This window comes from Eretmochelys imbricata, chromosome 7 (assembly GCF_965152235.1).
Source record: "Eretmochelys imbricata isolate rEreImb1 chromosome 7, rEreImb1.hap1, whole genome shotgun sequence".
Taxonomy (NCBI): domain Eukaryota; kingdom Metazoa; phylum Chordata; order Testudines; family Cheloniidae; genus Eretmochelys; species Eretmochelys imbricata.
The window spans coordinates 80,981,860-81,007,923 of record NC_135578.1 but is presented as its reverse complement, the minus strand read 5'-3'; the positions used below and the strand labels follow the sequence as shown (position 1 = coordinate 81,007,923).

At 40.0% G+C, this 26,064-nt stretch overlaps 1 protein-coding gene and 1 non-coding gene across 2 annotated transcripts in view; one reads left to right on the top strand and one right to left on the bottom strand.

Moving 5' to 3' along the window:
* Positions 1-9,430: 9,430 nt before the first annotated feature.
* DNAJC12 (DnaJ heat shock protein family (Hsp40) member C12) lies at positions 9,431-21,413 on the top strand. Its single transcript, XM_077823312.1, has 5 exons — positions 9,431-9,508; positions 12,580-12,658; positions 15,756-15,895; positions 19,978-20,179; positions 21,306-21,413. Exons 1-5 carry the CDS (start codon positions 9,431-9,433, stop codon positions 21,398-21,400), a joined length of 594 nt encoding a protein of 197 aa, XP_077679438.1. The 3' UTR covers positions 21,401-21,413.
* A 4,610-nt stretch (positions 21,414-26,023) lies between these two features.
* TRNAS-UGA (transfer RNA serine (anticodon UGA)) overlaps positions 26,024-26,064 on the bottom strand; it is an 82-nt gene continuing 41 nt past the window's right edge. Inside the window, exon 1 of the tRNA in view lies at positions 26,024-26,064. This exon is cut by the window's right edge and continues 41 nt beyond it. This is a non-coding gene — a tRNA (tRNA-Ser).

Sequence of the window (26,064 nt, the reverse complement as noted above, 5' to 3'; positions counted from 1 at the left end):
GCACCCACTAATTTTTCCCCCTGAAGTGTTATGCGTACATAATTAATGAGCTGCACATTTTTAATTTTTGTGCAGAAAAAAGCTGCTGCTGGAAAGTTGCCGCAGTTCTGCCTTTTGTCCACCAGAGGGTGCTGTGGCACTAGAACACAGCAGCAGCTCCCAGTCAGCTAGGGAAGAGAAAGAGCCTGCCTTCTTCACAGTGCCTGTTGGGCCAGGTCAGGAGACAGGGGTTATGGGGCTGCTGGGGGGGTCAGACAGGGGTTCATAAGGGCTAGTGAGGGAGGACAGACTAGGGCAGGGGCTAAATAGGACTGGAGGCATAAGGCCACAGGGGGCAGGGAGGTGTGGGGCCACATGGTGATGGGGGAGGAGGTGCAGAGACACATAGGGATGGGGGCTGGCTGAGTGTGGGCACAGAGATGCATAAGGAGAGGGGGTGCAGGGCCACATGAGTATGGGAGAGTGGGTGTCTGAGTGGAGGTGGAGGGACACATATGGACAGGGGGTGCAAGGACACATGGGGATGGGGGGGAATAGGTGTCTGAGTGGGGATGGAGGGACACATGTGCCTGACTGAATGGGAGAGGCTAGGGATCAGCAAGGGTCTGCATGGGGGAAGCTCCCTAGCAGTCCCTCCCCCCAAAACCTGTTCCACACTTCCCCCCTGTCATAAATATAAAGGGAAGGGTAAACCCCTTTGAAATCCCTCCTGGCCAGGGGAAAGCTCCTCTCACCTGTAAAGGGTTAAGAAGCTAAAGGTAACCTCGCTGGCACCTGACCAAAATGACCAATGAGGGGACAAGATACTTTCAAAAGCTGGGAGGAGGGAGAGAAACAAAGGGTCTGTGTCTGTCTGTATGCTGTGCTTGGCCAGGGATAGACCAGGAATGGAGTCTTAGAACTTTTAGTAAGTAATCTAGCTAGGTATGTGTTAGATTATGATTTCTTTAAATGGCTGAGAAAAGAATTGTGCTGAATAGAATAACTATTTCTGTCTGTGTATCTTTTTTGTAACTTAAGGTTTTGCCTAGAGGGGTTCTCTATGTTTTTGAATCTAATTACCCTGTAAGATATCTACCATCCTGATTTTACAGGGGGGATTTCTTCATTTCTATTTACTTCTATTTTCTATTAAAAGTCTTCTTGTAAAAAACTGAATGTTTTTTCATTGTTCTCAGATCCAAGGGTTTGGGTCTGTGGTCACCTATGCAAATTGGTGAGGCTTTTTATCCAACATTTCCCAGGAAAGGGGGGGGTGCAAGTGTTGGGAGGATTGTTCATTGTTCTTAAGATCCAAGGGTCTGGGTCTGTAGTCACCTAGGCAAATTGGTGAGGCTTTTTACCAAACCTTGTCCAGGAAGTGGGGTGCAGGGTTTTGGGAAGTATTTTGGGGGGAAAGACGCGTCCAAACAGCTCTTCCCCAGTAATCAGTATTAGTTTGGTGGTGGTAGCGGCCATTCCAAGGACCACGGGTGGAATACTTTGTACCTTGGGGAAGTTTTGACCTAAGCTGGTAAAGATAAGCTTAGGAAGTTTTTCATGCAGGTCCCCACATCTGTACCCTAGAGTTCAGAGTGGGGGAGGAACCTTGACACCCCCCATACCCAACAGCCCTCCAAGTTCACACCCAGGCTCCTTCCCAGCAATTATTTCCCTCTCCCTCAGCTGCTTCATTACTCCTGACCTCCCCCCAGCCTTTGCACTGCTTTTGGAGGGTGCGGGAAATATGGTTCTGTATTGTAGTTTAAATGAATTATTACTCAGAGTTCTGTATTAATATTCCTAGTAAGGAATCTATTTGTTAAAAAACATTTTCTGAATCTTTTTTGTTGTCTGTATTGTTAGACATACTTGCCGATAGGTATTTTGAAATAAATGATCAAAATAATTGAAACTGGTGTGATTATATTGTGTTATGTTGACAAATAAAATATACAGAATTATGCAGAATTATTAATTTTTTGATGCAGAATTCCCCCAAGAGCAGTTTGTACAGTGCCTAGTACAGTGGGGACTTGGTCCTTGACTAGGGCTCCTAGACGCTGTGATAATACAAATAATAAATGCTGACAGCAACATAGACAACAGATTTACTTCAATTTTACTCCCATATCACCTAGGGACATGAATGTTATTAAATAGCTGTTCTGTCCTAACTAAACCCACTTCCTTTATCTTACTTACTGGATTCTGTGCAAAATCCTGCTATCTGAATTCAAAGCAGTGTAGGGGGAACAACAGGGAAATGACATTTTTACCTCTACTTCTTGTTTGCTTTTTACTAGTTTTACAAGCCAACTTTTTCTAACAAGGGCAAGTTAGCAACCAGAATGTCTATGTTCATGATCCTAAGTTCATACTACATTGTCCAGCTGTTGGGTCCCATTAAGATTCTGATGCCAATAATTGTAGGCGAGAAGCTAGGACACTGGACTGGGACTCAAGATACCTGGATTCTATTCCCAACTTTGCCGCCAACCTGTTCTGTGACCTTGGGCAAACTATTTCACCACTCTGTTCGTCTCCCTGGTCACCCTTTGTCTGCCTTGTCTATTTAGATTGAGTTCCTCAGGGCAGGAACTGTTTCTTACTATGTTGGTATGGTGTCTACCATAATGCAGCCCAATCTTGGAGGTGATACTACTAATTGACATTTTCTGGTGCGAGAGAGAGAGTGGGAAGCAGATAGAAGAAGAACATGAGAGAAAAGTTACTTAGAATATTAGTGGATTCATAGATACTAAGGTCAGAAGGGACGATTATGATCATCTAGTGGATCTTTGTTGCTACATAAGGAGACGCTTAGTGGTCTAAAATATTAGATCTTCAAATATCTGATGTCTCAGACCTGCATCAATAGGATATGTAAACTGAGTTCCCTGCAGTTTTCTGTGTGAATTTTGCAGACCAGAACTTAACAATGGAGACATCACACATTAAAGAGCTCATAATTTATTTTGTAAGAGTAGGGATTTGTTCTGGTGATATGTGCCACTTTACCCTGGTTCCTACCATTATGCAAAAATACATACACTATTGCATTGCACTACTTGGTTGCTACCCTACGTTGGTTACAGAAGCTGGTGTTTTGAGTTTTCATGATCTGATGTCTTTTTTTTTTTTTTTTGGATAGCTGTACATAGGAGGATCGCTCCTAGTACTAGGTTGTGAATGACCGTTGGATGTTCAGTAGCAAAATTATTTTTCCATCTTTGCTTAGGCACCAATTCAGGAAAGCACTGTAGCATATGCTTAAGTCATTTTAATTCAGGAAAGCTCTTATAGTTAGCTTCACTACAGTGTGACTTTAAGCATACGTTTAAGTTAAGCATGTGCTTTAGTGCCCTTCCTGAATAGAAACACTTCTCTGAATCAGAGCCTTAGTTTGAAGGCTTTTTGGATTAGGAACTTTTTTTTTTTTTCAAGATGTGTTTACAGACCTAGCATACTGGAGACCCGATCCCTTACTGGAATCTCTTTGTTCTTCCGCAATGCAAATATTTATAAATTAAATTATAACAGACTTTAAAAAAAACGCTATTGCTGTTGATTTGTTACTTTAAAATGTATTATATATATTCTGAAATGTTAAAGTATTTCTTCTTTGTTTTTTCCTTCTGCAAATGTTAATCTATATAAAACCAAAACCTGTACAGAGGAGTCAGCAAATGGTGATCAAATCAGTGGCTTGACGTCATCTTCCAGTTTGTTTAGCTGTTTGTGAAATGAGCTGAAGACTGATACGATGCAAACAGTGTTTGCTTTTGAAAAATCAACGCCTGAATTTTTAAAGACGCAGCATTGCATTTTTCCAGCAGCCTGGCTCCCTCCATTCTGGTATTGGCCTATGGTAGTCTTCATGTAAACGGCTAAATCTAGGCAGTGAAGGTTGATATAGTTAATCTTTGTGATTGTAAACAGAAATAGAGTTTGTTTAAAATATGTACACACACGCATGCACATATATTACTGCCTAATATCACAAGCTATTAATAGAATATCTATGTTAACGTAAACATTAATTTTTACTAAATAAGACAATTAATTTTTACTAAATAAGACAATTACAACTCCCGGGTTGGGCACCTAGAATCTGGCCTTTTGTTTTCAGGTGTTGTTAAAGATCAGTTTTAAAAAAATAAACTTTAAGCCAAAATTTCTCCTGTTCCTTCTTAGCCCGAAAAGTGACCTTTCTGGGTGTAACTCAGGTAGAATTCCAATTGGTCATTTGAGTTGTCTTAGAAAGAAAAAGGGTTTCTCATGCTCTAAAGATTTTTTTCCCCCTGTCATTTTTCAGAAAACTGAGAAATGGGTCCTTTCCAAAATTTTACATTCCCTTGACTAAGGACTTGTTACATGTACCGAAATAACTAAATCTATTTTAATTCATACCTTTTTATTTTGGTGCATGCTTGTGTGTGGACACTCTTATTTTGGATTAAGAGACTCCTATTTTGTTTTAGTCATATTTAAATTTAGTTGAAATAATAAGGGGGAAAATAGCTGTACAGGGCTTGTCTAGTATATTTTAAAAGAATTAAAACTAGAGCAGTTATTTTGGAGCATATTTGTGTGTAAGACAAGACCTTAGTGTTTGAGTGGAACAAGTGTCTGACATATTCAAGGACACTTAGGTTCTAAGGCTACATTCAAAAAATGGGTGCAAAAAATTAGGTTCCTAAATCCAAATTTAGGTCACAGTCCTTCTGTGTAAAGTTAAGTATTTGTGTGTGAGTAGTCCTACAGAAATCGTTGGTTCTGATTCAGGAAAGAATGTACTTAAATCCATCCCTATTCAGGACTTCACTAACTTGAAGCATGTGCTTAAATACTATCCTGAATAGATAGCCTTTCCTGAATCTGGGCTATATTTTGTAAACACAGTTCGACCTAAAGTCAGTGGAAGTGATCAAACTTCATACAGTTACTGTGGAAGTTCTCTACCATATGAGGGCAACCAAAACACAGAGAAAATATGTAAATAAAGGCAATACAGAATTAAAGCTAGCAAGTACAGTGCATGACATTAAAAATTCTTTCATATCACACTTCTTGTGCCTTGTTTTGGTTTTGGGTTTCTTTGGGTTTTTTTGGTTTGTTTTAAATATATCCACAGTTAAAGATTCCAGTCCTCCTCCTCCTCCGCTGATCCTTCTTTAAGAAAAATAGCCACTGAAGTTCAGTATTTCCTGAGACAGGCTCAGTTCACGAGTCTTATTTGGTAAATAAATAGAAATAAACTATTTGGAAACTACAAAGTACAGAATTACACATACTAGATTTTCTTGTTTGTGCATGAAAGGCCAAATCATGGCAAAACTCCCACTGAATTCACTGGAACCAGGATTGGACCCTGTTAATTCACGTATAAGTAATACTGTGTAAACAATATTGGAGATAACATTCTGTTCGTAAGTGGCGAGTACAGAATTACAAATATGAGACTTCGTCATCTGTGCTAAATATGTACACTTATTTAGAAGTGTAAACAGTGTAAACAGATTTGTAGGTAACATTTTGTAACTGAATGGCAAAACTTCATTTAGATCTTGCCATTTCCTGGTCTGTGTTGTTTCTCTTTCAGATAACACTGTGTACATCTTAACAATATTTTCCTCTTTCATATCCTTTGTATTCATTATCCCTGGGACAGATTCTGCCATCCTTACTTATGTTGAGTAGTACCTTACTCCAGGAGTAGCCCTACTGAAATCTGGGACTACTTGTCGAGTAAGATACTACTTATCCTGAGTGGGATATTTCCACCTATATGTATGTGTGTTAATATGTTAGGATGAACTATCTTAGAGGGGTAGATTATACCTATCTCTAATATAGCCATACAGGGAGAGGGTGAGAGTAAGGATTTTCCCCCACCCCCATACATGGCTGCAAAATGAGTAGTTATATAAGGAAACTCAGAGCAGGTGGAAGCTGCGCATCAGAAGCAGACATCCCCTAAGGTAGAAGTGAGTCAGGCAGGAGTAGGTAGAGTCATAGCTGTCTCCTGACCCCAATGTGCTGACCAGCAGAACTGACAGGTCACAGGATGGGCATATTGATCAAGTCTCCCATTATGTCAGGGAGATTGCTATTTACAACCAATAAATGTTATCTCCAGCATAAAGCTATTGGGTACTTTTGGCCAGGCCAAGCCAAACCAAACCTGAGTGGCGCTGTGACCCTGTGCACCTAGTTGCAATCTCGCTTAGATTTGAAGGGGATGGGTGTAGGGGCTTATGGGCCACTGTGATGATCATGCTAAATGGGGAGGGAGTGCCTGAGAGGGGAGGAGGAGGGTCAGGTGTAGGGGGAAAAATCTATAGCCCCCCCATCTTACATGGCTCTCTGCAGCCCCTAATCAGCTTCTCTTTAGGCTTTATTAGTAAATTGAGTACTACCACAACTCTCCTTTAAATTAATTTGAAAATGTTGTTGGTCAGTATGATGGTGGGAAGTATGCTACAGGTTTATAAAGAGATGCTGTAAATTACTGTTCACAGTGGAAACTTGAGAGAGAGGGTGCTTTTTCTGTGGCATGATGGTTTCTGGGCGCTACTGCACCTATGCATTGCCCCTCACAGATTGCACAGTTAGTCCTCAATAATTACTAATGTGTGCAGCATTCCATATTTAAACATTTACTAAAGATTTTCACCAAGAGAGCCTTTTCTTTATTATTACTGTTTGGTTCTCTACATCAGCAGTTCTCAACCAGGGGTCTGAGGCCCCCTGACGGGCGGTGAGCAGGTTTCAGGGGGTCCGCCAAGCAGTGCCAGCACTTGACCCACTGGGGCCCAGGACAGAAAGGCACAGCTCCACTTCTCCAAGCCCCACCACCAGGGCCTGAAGCTGAAGCCTGAGCAGCTTAGCTATGCAGGGCCCACTGTGGCATAGGGCCCTGGGCAATTGCCCTGCTTGCTACCCCTTAATGCCGGCCCTGCTTTTTATATTCAGAAAAACAGTTCTTGTGGCACAGGTGGGCCATGGAGTTTTTATAGTATGTTGGAGTGCCTCAGAAAGAAAAAGGTTGAGAACCTCTGCTCTACATCCTTCATTTGGGAACTGGGAAGCAATTTTTCAGAATTGTTGATTTCTTCCAACTATTTTTAAAAAACCAAAAAACAAAGCAGATAGAGTTTTCAGACTTCTCCTGAGGAGCCATATTTGTTATTTTAACACACTCAAATGTTTTCAGTATTGATTCATGATTTGAAATTAATGTTGTGTTGTAACTGAATTAATATTTCCTTCTCTCTATAACATATCTACAATTTCCTATCCTAATAAACTTTCTGAATATACAATAAAAAACTCAGGAAACTCTAACAATAAAACCACTTTTAGTAAGTTATGGTTGTAGAAGAACATCTGTTAATTTATAGTATGACAATTTTACTTCTATAGTTATAAAATACCATTCGCAAGGGCAGAAATCATAGTTAAGGTTTCATAAACAACACTAAATCTGCCTCTGGATCCTTTGCCATCCTCTACCTAGACATTTATATTTACATTTCTAGCATGGGCTGCTAAGCCTACTAAGGAACCATATGCAAAAACAAAGTACATAAAATAATGACTACATTAATTTATTTCACAGCAATTGTGTGTTTTAAAAGCAATATTTAATGCCATTAAACATCTTGGGATACAAAGTTCTTACAGAAAAAGGGACAAATGAAACAAAAAAAGAAAAATGAGGTTCTTAGTTCACCCAATCTTGCAAAGACTCATGCTTATATAGAGAGTCCAGTGGAGGTCAATGAAAATGATTAGGGGGCTGGGGCACATGACTTATGAGGAGAGGCTGAGGGAACTGGGGTTATTTAGTCTGCAGAAGAGAAGAGTGAGGGGGGATTTGATAACAGCCTTCAACTATCTGAAGGGGGGGTTCCAAAGAGGATGGAGCTAGGCTGTTCTCAGTGGTGGCAGATGACAGAACAAGGAGCAATGGTCTCAAGTTGCAGTGGGGGAGGTCTAGGTTGGATATAAAGAAAAACTACAGTATTTCAGTAGCAGATGGTGAGGCACTGGAATGGGTTACCTAGGGAGGTGGTGGAATCTCCATCTCTAGAGGTTTCTAAGGCCCAGCTTGGATGATTTAGTTGGGGTTGGTCCAGCTTTGAGCAGGGGGTTGGACTAGATGACCTCCCGAGGTAAGGTGACCAGATGTCCCAATTTTATAGGGACAGTCCTGATTTTTGGGTCTTTTTCTTATATAGGCTCTTATTACTCCCCCACCCCGTCCCGATTTTTCACACTTGCTGTCTGGTCACCCTATCTTGAGGTCTCTTCCAACCCTAATAATCTATGATTCTATGACATGCTTAATTTTACATATGAAATCAGTGGGCCTTATTACATGTATAAAGTTGGGCACATATCTGTGAGTCTTTGTCAGATGGAGGCCTTGATCTTTAATCATATTTTAAACCTGAAGAATTTAATAACTCTTGACCGTAAAATGGGTTAAAAGAAAAGTATATGCGTTTAACTCCCAAGAAACACAACTTGCAAGATATTCTCAATTAGAGGTTTAAAGATCTCCACCAAGAATCTCTTTATTACTCACTCTTGAGAAATCAGAAAGTCCCAATAGTCACCATAATCAAAGAGTGAGTACTTCATATTGTCTTCAAAGAGTCTTAACATTATGGAATACAGAATTGACACAAAAAAGCCTAAAACTGTGAATGCGATGGTAGTTAATTAATTTTTCTAGCCTGTGTGTTCTGAGAAATATCAAGATGAAATCCTGGCCCTACTGAAGTCAGTGGCAAAACTCTTAATGAATTCAGTGGGTCTGGGATTTCATTCTGAGAAAGTTAGCAATCCTGTGATCATAATTTAAAGTAATTGCTATGGTTTTCCATGCTTGATGCATGTTTTTGCCTTGCTAAAATTGAGGCAAAATTTACAATTTATAGCAGAAGAAAAATTTGTTTTAGGAGATTTAGGGCCCACTCCAGCAAAACACTTAAGCATGTACATAGTCTCACTGAAATCAGTAGAAGTACTCCTGCTTAAAATTAAGCCTATGCATAAATCATAGCATGATCCAGGCCTAAAATGATAGTGAGATTTTATTTGGTATCCTGAATGCTTTTCAGTCTGAAGAGGCAGATCATACAGTTGAATAATATTTAAATTACCTTGAAAACTACAAATCCCAGAGAACATTGCAGACACCAGGGTTGTGCAATGTTACAGTCCTCCTGTAAAGAACCAATGACAAACAGAGAATTCAGGAATCTCAGATGACATCTCAGTGTATTAAAAAGCACTGTAGGGAGCCCTAAACCAGACTGCAAAAAGCGGTTTTCCCTGAGCTACATTTAAACAATCCTATAAGCTTTCTATTGATAGTTTATAATTTCCTCTTGGTGCGCATCAGCTGTTGGGGAAAAAAGCTGTTTGACTAGTCCAAATGGATGCAATTTTGAACTGCAATCTGGATGATATGGAAGATTATTACATCTTGCTAGGATGTGATGAACTATCCACGGTAAAACAATAATTCTGTTTTCTTTGCCATGTTAATGATAGTTTGTTTTGGGTTTGTATGTTTTCAAGGGGAGTTTGAAGTTAATGTTTATCTGTGAATGTATGATTATTTGAAATGCAACATGTACCTGCTCTCTTACCTACATAATACCTTTGAATTTCTCTTCCTCTATTAATCTCAGTAACTGATTTCTTTGACACAATTAAGCTTTTAGAATATAGTTCATAGTAAAGATGCTCTATAATACAAGCTGTATTTTAACATCTTGAATAGCTTATTTTTAATGTAAATAATATTTTGTTTATTAAGTTAGTTCCATTGTGATGTCAGAATGCACTTTGAAACACTTGTAAAATATTAATTGTAGGCTGTTACACAATATATTGATGTTCTTAAAAGGTGGCAGCAGATAAGTATTGTCAGTGCAACTAGTATAAGAAAGGTGAAAATGTTCTCCTCTTTGTCAGTAATTGGTAATGATATTCAGTTTCTAAGATAATCATATATCACTTTTGGAAATATATAGCCATTGCTTGGGAGAAAAATATGAATGTGTTTAAAACAAACAAACCCCACCCTAGCCCCTCCTGTCCTATCCCAAAATACTGATGTTCAAATGCTAGTTTTCAACACTCACTTTGGTAGCAGTTGCATGTCATCTCATACCTTAGGATAAAATCTATCTCAAAAGCTGTTGGATGATTGTAACTAAAACAAGAGTTCCTCTACTTCCTAAAGTTGTCCTAAATTACATTTTCTAATTATGTACATTCAGGAACATGCTAAAATTTTAAAACTAGCTTCTGTGTCAATTGAAGTAATACTAGGTGTTAGGCTTTTTGCTTTCTAATATTTCTGCTACAATTGTTAATATATATGGGTTAAATGCTTTGTTCTGCAAATGTAATTAAATACTCTACCAATGTGTTATCACTAATATAGACAAAAGTCCTTGATATGCACCTAAATACATTTGTAAATATAATCAGAAAAATATAGAATTCTTAATCTATTATTGAAAACAAGTTTAAGTATTTTTTGAGAGGAATTTTAATACATCCCAGCAGGTGGCAGTACTAATTTTTTTTATTTTAGCTTTTCTCCAGCTTTTTTTTTTAACAGATGAAAAAAGTTAATGCATTAATTCTGTTTTATAGTCTTGGGAAGAGATGCATATTTCAAGCACATACTGTAAACCCTTTTTAAAGTTACTTTGAAGTGAAAAATAATGTGTTGTAATAACTGCTTACTGGTTCTGAAAAGTAATCTGTTACATATTATTTATTCAGAGAAGCAACCAATACTCTTTGTTTACTGTTGCCCTGTGAGTATGACTTGTATATGTGAGATTGTGACGCTTTTGAGTACCACTGTTACATGCCTATAGGAAAAACATATTTTTTTGTATTTTTAAAACATGGCAATATTTTCAAGATTTAAAATATAATTTGTATAATAAAATTGTCACCTAATGAAAACTTATTGAAAATATGGTTTAAATATTTATAGCAATATAGGCTCCTGTGCTTTCTCTTTCATGCATGTACAGTGGCAAGCCTACTCCTGCAGATCCCAGCTTGGGCCTTGATCCTGAAAGATGCTGAGTACTCTGATTCCAATTTAGCAAAGCACTTGAGCACATGAGTAGTTCCATTCATTTCAGTGGAATTGCTCATGTAGTTAAAGTTGACTATGTGCTTTGCTGGATCAGGCCCAGCGTACTCAGCCCTTTGCAGTATCAATCCTCAAGGGAGTGGAGGAACTGAAGGGGGCAGAGGCATGACAGGGCAGTGCAGCAAAGAGCTTCCATCAAGAAGCCCCTTGCATCTCATGAATCTGCAGGTTTGAGAGAAAGGGATGGTCAAATCTATAGCCTCCTACATCAGGAAGTGTTATTTCAGTTTAGAGGAGTCCCAGACTCCTTACTTGGTAAAATCTATTACTCTCTTTCTGTATCTTGATATTTTTCCTTAGCTTATTTTTATTATCTTATTTTTTTATATTAATAATTCATGTTATATTTAGGTCTGAAAAGTAATGAGATTACATTTTCAAAAAGTAATGTTACTGTAAACAGTGTCATTTAAAATCCCTGCATATAAATAGTTTTTAGAGATGTATTGGTAACTAGTCTCTCTGCTGAGTACCTAGTTCCAACAATCTGTATGTAATTGCTGGTTTTTTTAAAATTCATAATTTATTAGATTTAAAAACTGAAGACACCATACTAATGTGTATACCTACAAAGAGTAATAGGGTGCAACAATGCAAAGTGTAAAATCTGTAAAAGCACCATAGCTGTCTGTTGTTTTTCAGGCAACTTGCTCAGTGAAATTGGACTGACTAGTTGAATGACACAATACTTTGCTTTAAAATAAAATCACATAATTCTTAATTCTCAATAATTCTCAGTTGTTAAAGGGAATGAAGGGGTGGGCTAGGGATTTTCACAAACTGCCAAACTGAGTAATTATATATATATATAATTACTCAGAATATATATATGGTTAAATAGTAACTTGCTAAAAGATGTTATCAGAGTTTGAGTTTCACTGGTATAGCATGTTTTAGCTGCCTGGAGCTCAGCTGAGGATGCTCTAAAAGCCTTAAATTGGTCCCCAATTCCAGTTTGTTGCTGAATGAATCGTTAGTCAGCCTGTTTCTTAAGAGTTGAACTATCATTAAAATGCTGCATTGGCACAGCTGCACCGATATAGCTGCGCTGCTGTAGCACTTTAATGAATTCTCCTGTCAGCATAGTTAATCCACCTCCCCACAAGTCTTGCAAGTGTGAACCTTTACTTATAGTTTTCTGAAAACCAAAGCGTACAGCTATGGAAAAATACATGTTCATGAAGAAAAGGGTAAAGACGGGAGTACAGAGAACAAAATTAAATTAGCGACACAGCTGTCAGATGGTTCTTGTTATATATTTTGATTATACAGGATCTTGTAAAATCAAGGGAGCTAACACCCCTCCTCCCAGTTTCCCCCCGCCCAAAAGCCCAATCTCCAAAACCTTTGTATGTGTGTATGTATTTATGTATTTTAAAAGTTGATATTCTATTTAGGTTGAACAAATTCTTGCAGAGTTTAAGGTTAAAGCCCTTGAGTGTCACCCTGACAAACATCCTGGAAACCCTAAAGCTGGTATGTAGTCTTTCCTATTTAAAAACAATCTATTGTCTTAAATTATAATTAAGGCATTGAATGCAGCCTAAAAGCCATCAGTAAATACTGTTTCCCATTTTAATATTCTATAATTTTTACAGATATGGAATGTACTCTCTTAAATGTCAAGCCTTAATATTTTGCTGTAATGCTTACATAATCATGGATATTAGAACATGAAGACAATTGTTAGATTATCTAGTCCAGGAGTTGTCAAACTTTTTTATAGGATGATGCACATTTTAAACCAGAGATTGTCTTGTGGACCACATCCCCTCCCATGCATGATTGCATGCACTATCTCCTCTCCAAGTGGGAATCAAATGACATATTTGGGTTAACTACAATAATTGCTCACATGAAAAGTAACATTAGGAAAATATTTAATGTATTTTAGCTTCTTTTAATGTAAGTTAGCAGCTGGAAATAAGGAGGACCCAGCACCATGTGACAGGCCAGCTCTCCGCAGACCAACAACAAACATCAGAAATTGTGGAAATGCTGTCAGTCACACAAATACACCTCTACCCTGATATAACGCTGTCCTTGGGAGTCAAAAAATCTTACCGCGTTATAGGTGAAACCGCGTTATATTGAACTTGCTTTGATCCACCGGAGCGTGCAGCCCCGCCGTCCCGGAGCGCTGCTTTACCACGTTATATCCAAATTCATGTTATATTGGGTAGTGTTACATCGGGGCAGAGGTGTAATCTTAACCTTGCCCCCATAGCAGTGCCTTGAGGAAAAAACGGATACTCTGAGACAGATTTATCTATCCATAGCCAACAGGGTCACTGTCATCAATGACCACAAACAATTTGAATACTTACTCTGGCCTTCTTTATGTCTATACAAAATGCACAGAAAAAAGTAAGATAAACAGTATATTGAAGGTGATCATTCCCTACTCTTCATTAAGTTTCCATGTATCACCAAACGTGTTGATTTGTTGTTGAACACTGAACTAGTGCATCTGTGTGTACAAACATCATAGGCCCAGATCATGGAAATTATAGTACATGGAAAAACTCCCAAACAAAGATTAATTTGATGACAGAATGCAACACTTAATATTGGACATGTTTGTATTAAACCAGTTATAACAAGACAGTGCTCTGTGATGCACATTTCTGATACTCCACCCAAAAACTTTGAGGCTGATTCTGCCTTCTGCTACTCATATTGAAATCAGTGGGACTATTCTTAGAGGGAGGGACTACATGATGACTGGGATTTTCAGAGTGGTTTAAGGAAATTAGGCACCCAAATCCTTTTGAAATTCCCACTCCCTTAGGCCCCTTTGAAAATTCCAGCCCATATGAGGAAGGGGAGCAGAAGCAGGACCTCTTCTCCCAGTTTAAAATATTCTCAGCTATAGACTACTGAGTTCTTAAAGCCCTTTGAAAGTATTATTGCAGAATAACTAAATCAAATGTTCCATTTCAGTTAATGTACAAAAATGCCTATACAAATTTTCTCTCAGTTTAATTGGAGGCACACTGACAAACATAGTGTGGTAGCAACCACACAGGAGATTAAAGTTCGGGATTCTTGCTTGCACCCTTCTCCCGGAATAGTAGAGGCACTACACCCAAGAGGATGAAAGAGTATTCACTGTCCACTGACACCTTCAGATGTCTTGAGAGTGGTATTAAGTTGCACTTAGCTCTTTTTGGCTTTCTGAAATGAGTCAAAGCCCCCATCAATACAAAATAAAATGGGGTGTGATTCTTCATTTTGAGAGAGCCAGAGACGGATCCCTCCAAAATCTGTTGAAGAGTCCACCTTTTACAAAATGATCTTAAATCCTACTTTCCAAAATATATTTAAACATACTTGAAAGAGCAACTGGATAACAGGACCAAATTCTTCCGTAAATAAACTGAGGCTACCCCATTGACTTCAGTGAGGAGGCAGGGGCATAAGTGAGATTCAAATCTGGTCCATTGCTTGTAATTTTTAGTGTTAAATTGAAGTAAAAATAAATCACTTTTAAAAAAGGGAGCCCAAGACCCAAATAGTGGAGCAGTCTTGTGTATTAAGAGCAAACAGTTTATGCTTCATTTACTTGAACAGTCTACTAAATGCCTTACATTTTCACAGTAAACATTTAATTTGTCTGATTCATTTCAATTCCACGTATTAAAAATAATTATCAAACCAGACTGCTTTTTATCCCCCCAAAACTGGTCACACCGGAAAAAAGAAACAGAATTAAGAAAAAAAAAATCCTGTGTGTTGTTTGATTTATGCTTATCAGCTTTGGTTAGTGTTTGAGTTCAGCATATTTCAAAAGAAGACTCTACTATAAACTGGAATAAATGAATAATAATAGTAAGCCACTCTAATAAGGGTGACTCATAGATAAAATGTAAATCTTTGTAACCTTTACACAAATAGTAACACACAGCTGCATCCTTAACAACCATTTTCTAAAGAATTTTTACTCCTGCAAGAGAAATAAGAGATCTTATTCACACAATCTGGAATTTAAGTTAATATCTTATTATACCCACAAAATTTGTGAGGTTAAGCAATGCCGTTAGCTAACCTGTACTATGCTATGTTAAGATTCTTCTGCTTGCTGCTCATATAATGTAATTATGCTTCCTTCTTACTGTCCCTTGGTGGTGTGTTCTGCTCTAACTTCGTTGCTGCTTTGGATCATACTGTGTTCCGCGTGAAATGCTGTCATGCTATTGCAATGTTGGTTTTTAAATGGGGTGACACCTCATGTGTTTTGCTTTGAATACCACATAATTTTGATAGCCCTCAAGTGTATAAAGCTTCTAAACCAAGAGACAAAAAGGCTCCACATTTTGACATTTACATTGAATTGTTCATCTGAAAGAGGGCATCAATTGTCCACTAAAGGTGTTAGCTGTTGAGTCAGCTAAGACTTCCTCAAAGCAGTGAGCAGAACTGCCACATCCCTTCATCACTCTTTTATTCTCTTTTTCTGCCCCAACCTGTATTGCTGTTACATAGCTATTTATTAGTCATTCCTGTTCCACAGAGGAATTAATTTATTTAAAAATAAGTATTTGATGTAACATCCTTTTGGTTTGTGTTTTAGTGGAGAATTTTCAGAAGTTGCAGCAGGCTAAGGAGATTCTTACTAACGAAGAGAGTCGAGCTTGTTATGATTACTGGCGACGAAGCAAAATTACCATTCCATTCCAGCAGTGGGAGGCTCTGAGCAACTCCATAAAAACGGTTGTTTTTTGTTTACCTAAATTTCCTGGGTATACATTAGCATTAGGAGATTAGGTAGGTCTATGGGAAGGGAAATTCTCCCATGGGCAAGACAGGATGGGTCAGAGATTAAGGACTGTTCATTATATCAGCCTTCTATTGTTTTTTAATCAGTTTCCCAGTGTTGATCTGATGGAGGAAAGGACACTAATTAGAAACGGTGCTGCTGTGTGACCAGAAATACTCCCCCAAAATTGCTGCATAGCAATATGTAACAAGAGTGCAGAAAAATACCCCTGAATTCATAAAAAAAACAAATGCCACAAACTGGAAGGCAGTCAGCTGATATAGACATTTATGAACACATACGTGACAAAACTCTGATAGCTGTTTTTGTTCTCAGGGACAATATAGGTTTTATCTTGTATTTCTGTTAGTCCCATAGCAACTTTCTCAACATTTCAAAAAACTTCAGTCATTTAAAAATAATTTACTTGGGATTGAAAGTGGCTATATGATCTAGGTTAACCAAAGGAATGCACTATGATAAAAGACTCGTGGTATATTTTAAGTTAGTTTTTAGAATGATTACTGGGAGTGAAATCCTGGCCTCATTAAAGTCAATGGCATACTGTCATTGACTTCAATGGGGCCAGGATTTCATCCTAGGAAAATAAATCTTCAGTAATTTCTTTAATGAGAATATTGAATAGATTTTTGATGTAACCAGCATACCAACAAAAAATGTAATCCCATAGTATCTGAAGTTGTTATGGTTTTTTCCTGTTGGCTGTGAGGATTTAATATGACAAACTGGAAATACCTGTATATCTCTAATATAACCAGTTGTTTTTCCTAACAGTTGATAGATTCTGACCTAATAAATAATCATGATAAATGATATTTACATAAATATTTTTCTAGTTCATAAACAAATGATCCTTTCTGGTCATTTCTTTATTTTTCAGAACAGATTTTTGTTTACTTTCTAGTCTATATCAGCTTCTGTTGATTTATATTTTTATTGATGCTTGTGAAAATGAGTGAGTCATTGCTGTGTATTAATTCTGTTGATGTCACCACTGCCCTGAACACTGAGTACAGCAATTCATTTTGAGAAGATATACTCTATGAAGATAAATAATCTGGAAGATGCTAATTATGTCTGAGCAAACCACACTATTTAGAAGTTTTGATATTTTGTCTTTGATGTGACTGCCAGGTATCAGAGGTATTAATTTATTGTGTTCAGGCACCTTAGATGTTTTTTCCACAAACTTTATTTCCGGCTAATTATATGTAGCTATTCGTGATTTTTTTAAACCATCTTCCTGGAATACAAGCTAGGAAAACAGGTAGAAATATAGTGGTTTATAGTAGCAGTAGATGGCATTCATTTATGATTACATAACACACAATTACATTAGTGTAGGTGTACATACAAATTTATTTTTGTACAGTGAGTGAAGCTTTTTAAACATTGTTTTTATGATCAGTGTGTAACTTCGAATAACATGGAGTAATACAGTGTGGGAGATCTTTCCAGCATAATTTACAAGCCTCTAAATGTCAGAATTAGCAGCATCTGTCCTGGTCCCTCTACTTACATCAGTCTGGAAAAGGGGAAAAGTGCCAGATGAGTGGACCAATGGAGTTATAGTGAAGATACCAAAGAAAGGAACTCTCAGTGATTGTAATAACTGGCGTGGTATCACACTTTTATCTGTGCCAAGCAAAGTATTGTGTAAGATCATAGTTCAGCGTATATCAGAGGCAGCTGATAGCGTTCTCAGAAAAGAGCAAGCTGGTTTTCAGAAAGGGCGCAGATCCACAGACCAGATCTTCACTCTACAAAGCATAATAGAACAGTGCTTAGAATGGCAATGGCAACTTTACATAAATTTCATAGACTTTGAGAAGGCTTTTGATAGCATTTCAGGACCAGACTATGGTACATTCTGCCGGCATATAGAATTCCTTTTCCTATAATCAGTGTCATCAAAAGCTTCTATTTCAACTTTACATGCAGTGTTGATCACAAGTGAGCTCAGTTTTGAAGTCAAAACAGGAGTACATCAGGGGTGTGTCATGTCTGCAACCCTCTTCAACATTGCCATCGACTAGGTAATGTGGTGTACAACAGAAGACATGCCAAAAGGCATCCCTTGAAGACTTGGACTTTGCAGATGATGTCGCTCTCCTATCACATACCCAACACCATATACAAGAAAAAACAACTCGACTCAACTCTTTCAGCTAGCAAAGTGGACTGAAAATCAACCACAATAAGACATATATCATGACCTTTAATATCACCGTCACCAGTATTGATAGAGGATTAAGTTCTCACTAATGCAGAAACATTCACATACTTGGACAGCACCATCAGCCAGGACAGTGGAACAAGCCAGGACATCCAGAACAAAATCAATAAAGCCAGGAACACCTTCAGGAACGTCCCGTTCTTGTCAACTGCTAGAAATGGCCCACCTTGATTATCACTACAAAAGGTTTTCACCCCCCCCCCACAGTAATTGTAATTCAGCTCCATCCTAGGAAGACCAGTTGGCTCAGCAACAGTACAAGTTACTTTATTCATCCATCAGAGACTTGGTGGAGTGTCTGAAAGGGCCAGAAGAAAACCAGGATTTAGATCCACCAAGAGGAGGAAATTTTGCCATTGACTTCAGTGGATCTAGGATTTCACCTGGTGTGGCTGCTTTTTCTCTTTTTTTAACAAAGCAGAGAGCAAAATATCACCATTTTCCTTGAAAGGTCTTGTGCAGACACCCCCTCTGCCCCAACCTCTGGAAAGAAAACTGTATCCATGAAAGACTATCTTTAAGTTTTCCTTGTAAGTTGAGGAAAACCTACACTTTTTTTAAAAATTATGTATGCTTGAATGAATATATGTATATAAAGCTGTTGATATGCTTGGTGCTTTGCAAACAGATGTTCTCAGGATTTTTCCACTAATTTTGCTGGTGGGAAATTTTTTTTTGCATACATCTACTAGGTCCCAATCGTGCAATATCATGATCACCCTCAATTAAATTAAAATGAATGTGAATTGAGAATATACAGTACCATGCACAATTGGGCCCTACTAGAGGTAAGCAAACAAATTGTCCTGCAAACAAATGTGAAAAAATGTCTGAGATCATTTGCCTATAAAGCACCATACATAAGGATTGGAGGATCAGTCCCTCCAAGCTTGATTCAGTTCCAGTTAAAGTCAATAGGAGTATTTCCATTGACTGCAGTGGGAGTTAGACCTAGGTAACACTTCCAGAAATGCTTAAGTCCCATTTTCAAAAGTGACTAAGCTCTGAAATGCCTGTGTGACTTTTGAAAATGGAAATAAGCTTCTAAATCTCATAGGTGCTCTTGAAAATTTTACTGAGCAGATGGTGGGCAAAATATATTAATACCTTAGAATTATTGGCTGCATCTCCACTTGTCCTCCTTTATCCCCATCCAAATTTAACTATAGATGAACATCACCCAAACTACTCAACTGTTAATTCCAAAATTCAATTTCATTTTCCTAATGATCTGTAATTTCCAGAAAGCATTTTAGAGTAGTGGTTCTCAACCAGGGGTCCGGGGTCCCCTGTGGCGGGGGGGCCGAGAGCAGGTTTCAGGGGGTCTGCCAAGCAGGGCCAGCATTAAACTTGCTGGGACCCAGGGTAGAAACCCGAAACCCCACCACATGAGTGTGAATCCTGGGGCCCTGAGCCCTGCCACCCAGGGATGAAGCTGAAGCTTGAGCAATGTAGCTTCCTGGGGGGCCCTGTGGCATGGGGCCACAGGCAATTGTCCTGCTTGCTACCCCCTAACACTGGCCCTGACTTTTATATGCAGAAAACCAGTTATTGTGGCACAGGTGGGCCATGGAGTTTTTATAGCATGTTGGGGGCGGGGGAGGCTCCGAAAGGAAAAGGTTGAGAACCCCTGTCCTAGAGCATACTTCTGTTAGTTAAAAAGAATAAACCTGAGTAACTGCACACTGACTCCTTTAAAGTAGAAAATTAGCCTATGTTATGTTTAAAATTTAATGTACAACTTAGATTTGTCCATTTGTTATTTTTTGATTTATTTAGTCAATGCACTGGGCTGTCAGAAGTAAAAAAGAGCCAATGCTGGAAGCACCTGAGCTAAATAATAGCAACAACATAACTAATGACACTTGGGCCCAACAGGCTGAAAACAGTAAAGATGGATTGTCAGATGAGAGAAGGGAACAAGACGATGCTGAGACTTCTGGTGAGAAGCCACAATCACCAAAGAGTCCAGACTCTCCAAGTAAGTGGAACAGTGATGTGACAGATTTCAGTGTTTAGGCATTTTTACTGAACTTTTTAGTCATGGAAAACTCCCATCTAATTAAGTGGAAGATTTGCTTGAGTATGATATTCAGGATTGGTCCTTAAAGGATAAACTGGATAAGAAATGGGTGACTACATAATTTTTTCAATAATTCCCATTTCCTTAGTTTCCTGTACATTTGCATATGTCTTATTACTTGCTGTGCACATGTAAGAATATTAGACAGAGAACATGATTTTCAGAACTGTGAGTACAATTAATGTGATCGCTCATGCAGTTGGCCACTTGTATGCATAGAGTATAACTAAGATGACTTCACATTCAAGTAACTGCATATGTACAGTTTTGAAAATCAGGGCCTGAGAGGTGCAAATTGCAATACTAAGGATTCCAATAGCTGTAGGCTCTTAATTTAACTAGCTATCTCAATTAGGGCCCAGTTTTATACCACTTGTGTCCTGGATTTTGATCACTCTCCTTACAGTGTGTATGGTAACGTCCATTGTTTCATGTTCTCTGTGTATATAAATCTCCCCACTGTATTTTCCACTGACTGCATCCGATGAAGTGAGCTGTAGCTCACGAAAGCTTATGCTCAAATAAATTTGTTAGTTTCTAAGGTGCCTCAAATCCTCCTTTTTTTTTTGCGGATACACACTAACGCGGCTGCTGCTCTGAAACCTGTCTTCTGACAGTGGCCAGTGCTAGGTGCTTCAGAGAGAATGAATGTTGCCCATATTTGATCAGTTTGTTAATAGTTTTTGTTCAGATGACACCTTTGTTCAGACGTTCTCTCTCTCCTCCTCCCTCTCCATCCCGACCAAGGATTGAAACTTCATGCTAAAGACCTACATTTGACTTATATTTCAGTCACAATAATCAAGACCTACTTTAGCCAAAGTGGGTGAGGTAATATCTTTTATTGGACCAATTTCTGTTGGCGAGAGAGAGTCCAATAAAAGATACTACCTCGCACACATTTTCTCTCTGATATCCTGCTACTGACACAGCTACAACAACACTATAACTACTTTAGCCTAATCAGTTTTAAATGTTTCTTTGTAATAATTCATTTCCTCTCCCTTTTTTTCTTTTTTCATAGGATTTTTAGATTCAAATTGCTTGCACTTGCGTTTCCGCTGGTCAGGTGATGCCCCTTCAGAGCTTCTGAGGAAGTTCAGAAACTACGAAATATAAAATCCGAGCCCAAGAAACATGACAGCATGAAATTGTCTGCTCAACAGTGCAGTATTTTTTGTCCATGGTTAAAACTTGTTTGTATCTTGTGCCTGTTCACCATTATTTGAATGTTCAGTTATGTGGCTTTGTAATACTGATCTGTTATCACACTTTGTATAAGTATTTTAGGTGGAAGAATTTTGAGGGCCAGCCACTATCTTTATTCAGTATTAGCATAAGTAACAATTATATGCATAAAGTGGTCCAGTGTTTTATATCAGTTTCCTGTGTTCTTCTTTAGTATACAATCAGATGGCTTTTCTGTCTGTATTAAACATATAAGAATGTATTGTGCGTATATATTTCTTGCAGGATGAAGAACTCATGGTATTAAAAAATAATCTCCCAAACCTGAATGACAATAAATTTTAAATACAGCTGTGTATATTTCTAAATTAGATATTTTGGGCCTGATACTCCACTGCCTTGCACATTGTGTAGTCATTCAGACCTATGCACAGTGCGTGCAAAACAAGTGTAAATAATTGGAGAGTTCCGACTTGGTAATGTTTTGCACTGGTGTTAGTGACTAAATGAGACAGTGGAAAATCAGGCTCATTAAGTTTTAACATGAGCAACAATTAACATGAAACACTTCGATTCTTTGGGCAATGTTACAAATTTTTAACACTGTATAACCTACATATAGGATATAATGATAGTGCTAAAATGGATTTGTGGCTTGAAGGCGTTTTGTTTCTTGGGTGGCCAGCTAACTTTACAGCAGCAAAGTTAAGTTACTGCAAAATATATACATAAATATTGACTGTTCTTTTAATTTCTTGGATCCAGATCATCCCCTGAAGTTTCCTGCCTACCATCTCTTCAAATGGGAGAGATCTGAGGGGGGCCATGCAGAAGAGAAAGTGTGAAGCCTCCCTAAAACCCATGAATATTTGGGAGCTTCAGGGTAGGTTAACCCAGATCAACAGAGACAAAGATGTCTCCTGTCTCTGTGCTTGTACAGGGAAACTATGCTATCACTAGCTCAGTTACCATGTGGTTAGCAGCTGCCAAGGAAACCTTACCTAAATATTATGATTATTGTATCAGATAATTCTTTGGCCAATAGTTGCAATACAACTGTGGAGTTATTTTTGTGTTATGCAAAATAAAATACCGTTAATACCATTCACATTGTAGCTCTGTAATCCTGACACAAATGAAAAAACTTATATGAAACTGGGAACATGCTGATAGTCCCAGAGCTTTTTAGATATAAATGGCAAATTAATAGTTAAAAAATGTCACCTGATGAACAGATTAAAGCTGAATGCAAATAATGTCATTAAAAATTCCAGTCTCAGTAAAATTGAAGGGTGAGCACAATTGTTTCCTGTTTGCTTATTTTGTTCTCAGAATATGACGATAGCTACAGGTTCAATAATAGTAGAAAGTGGCACTGATGACTAATACGGTTATTGAGAAGCTTTAATTTCCTGAAGTCAAACACTGTTACCTTCCACTTTCATATCCATAAATGAGAAGAAACCAAGATTGCTGGGGATGCAGTGAGTGAAGATGTTATAAAGCTGATGCAATGACATAGCAAATGATAAAATGACTCATAATAAAAGTTTCAGTCTTTCAGATGCTGTGATATGCATCAGTTAGTTGTGTGTTGGGTATTATTATTGCTTCTCAGCATCGATACTATCTGTGTCATCAGAGCCATTAAGAGTCTCATCTGTAACAGGAGTGGCATAAATTTAGCCCATTTCCTCTTCTTCCTTGTCCGTTACCTCTTCTGTGTTGACATGGACCAGACTAGCTGCTCTGTTTTTCCCCTCTCACTTCATGGAGGTGTGTCTCTTGGCTACTGCAGTGGTGACCAGCTGGCTGAGTCCTCCTCCCTTCACTGCTTCCTGACATTCCTGGGCCTGATTTTCCACTGCCTTACACCTTGTGTAGTTATTTACCACCACATCAACAACATGTTAATGACTACAGAAGGAGTAAGTCAACAGAGAATCAGGATTGCAATCTGCAAGACCAGGGGTGGGGAAACTTTTTGGCCCGAGGGCCACATCGGGGTTCCAAAACTGTATGGAGGGCTGGGTAGGAAAGGCTGTGCCTCCCCAACAGCCTGGCTCCCGCCCCCTATCTGCCCCTCCCACTTTCCGCCCACTGACTGCCCCCCTTAGAACCCCTGACCCATCCAACCCCCCCTGCTCCTTGTCCCCTGACTGCCCCCTCCCGGGACACCTCCCCACCATCCACTCCCTGTCCCCTGACTGCCCCGACCCCATCCACACCCCTGACCCCTTTTAGGCCCCCCAGGACTCCCACACCTATCCAACCCCCCCATTCCCTGTCCTCTGACCCCCACCCTCAGAACCTCTGCCCTATCCAACCACTCCCTGTCCCCTGGCTGCCCCCCGGGACCTCCTGCCCCTTATCCAACCCCCCAGCCCCGGCCCCCTTCGTATGCAGCTCAGAGCAGCATGTCTGGCAGCCGTGCCGCCCGGCTGGAGCCAGACACACTGCCATGCTGCCCTGCATGATCGGCAGCCCTGCCGCCCAGAGTGCTGCCCGTGTGGCGGCGTGGCTCCGGAAGAGGAGAAACTGCGGGAGAGGGGCTGGGGGCTAGCCTCCCAGACCAGGAGCTCAGGGGCCAGGCAGTTCCTGCGGGCCGGATGTGGCCCACAGGTTGTAGTTTGCCCACCTCTCCTCTATAGTGAAAGAGACACTATAGTCAGGACTTGTTTACACTACAAAATTAGGTCAACTTAATTTAGGTTGACCTACAGCCACCACAGTAATTCAATCAGCTGTTGGTGTCCCCACAACCCTGATGCCGGTGGTGTGTCTTCACCAGGAGCACTTGTACCAACTTAAACGGGGCATTGTGGGGAACCTACAGCTGAGTGTGGGGCACTGTCAGCCACATAGAGCTGACAGTGGGTGCTCCCTACCCATCCTGGGTGATAGCCCAAGCTCTGAGCCCAGGGCAGGCTCAATTTCACAGCACCTAGCCTACCAGGAGTGAAATTGACTTTCTTGTCAGTGTCATGGCTCCAGCTGTGAGCCCCCTGCTGCTCTGAGACAGAAGCTGCCCTGAAAATGAGAAGAATGACCCCAACTGTCAATGTAAGTAATGCAGTGTCTACATGGACACGGCATCACTTTAATTACAGCAACATTAGCGCTACACTTCTTATGGAGGTGGAGTTATGTCAGTAGGTGTCCACTTAGGTGGAAGCAGCATTCTCCTGTAGCCACTGATGTAATTAGTGTAGACCAAACCTCTGTGCAGAATTCAAATAAAGGATGTTTTAAATCCTTTGTCTGTCTCTGAGTCTCAAATGTATTTCTTCCTTTGATGACTTTAAACAACTTGAAGAATCTCAGTGTTTGTTACACAAATATCAACAGGTTGGTAAACTCAAGCTGAGCGCTGATAGCTGGGTGTGTGCTCCAGAGAATGGAGATACCACTATTGTTGGAACTCCCCTGTGTCATTTTTTTTCCCTCCAAGATGAAATTTTGGCCAAATTCAAGGGTGTTTGCAAAGCATTTGGATTTCAGCAGAACTGCATTTTGAAAAACTTGGAAAATGCAGTATCCCCACAGGTTTCCTGTCCAGCTCTAGTGCTCTATCACCCCCATCTACTGTATCCAAGCATTTATATCAGGGAAGGCAAACTACGGGCATTGGGCCAGATCCAGCCTGTCAGGGCTTTCAGTGCAGCCCGTGGGACTGCCAGCCCCCTTGTGCAGCAGGGCTAAGGCAGACTCCCTGCCTGCCCTGGCCCCGCGACGCTCCTGGAAGTGGCTGGCATGACATCCCTGTGGCTCCTGGGGCTGGGGTGGGGGCAGAGGGCTCTGTGTGCTGACCTTGTCTGCAGGCACTTCCCCTGCAGCTCCTATTGGCTGGGAACGGGGAACCGTGGCCAATGAGAGCTTCGGGGGTGGTACCCGCAGGCGAGGGCAATACGCGGTGGATCTGCCCGCCCCACCCCACCCCCAGGAGCCACTGCTAGACATGCTGGCCACTTCTCGGAGCAGTGTGCGCCTAGCCCCACTGTGCACTGCTGCCACCCCAGAGCTGGTCGAGGCCTGGAGCCTGCACCCCGCACCCCAACCTGCTGCCTTTAGCCCTCTGCTGCACTGAGCCCCAGCCCTCTGCCCTGAGCCCCTTCCTACACATCAAACCCCTCCCACACCCCGCACTCCCTCCTGCACCCCAACCCCCTGCCCCAGCCCAATCTTCATGGCCCTGCATACAATTTCCCCACACAGAGGTGGCCCGAGGGCCAAAAAGTTTGCCCACCTCTGGTTTATATCCCTGGTCATCAAGGTAGCCAAGTAGTGACCAGTTCATACTTAGCACCTGGCCTGATGGTACCCTTCCTCTCCGTCTGGGGCAGTATTTCAGCTTCCTTCCATTGCTTGCTTAATTGTTTACTTCATTTTAATATTTGTAGATCCCTAAATTCAGGGCAGCAGGCGGGCGAAGGAGTTGGGGCAGTGCTAACATCTGAGTAGCGATTCTGTAGCCACTTAGCTGTCGATACAAAATCCTATTCGGCTATGGGAAAGGGGTTTTAAATGAAAAGAAAAAGTTCACCCTTTTCATTTCGCAGCGAGCAGGGTTCGAACCTGCGCGGGGAGACCCCATT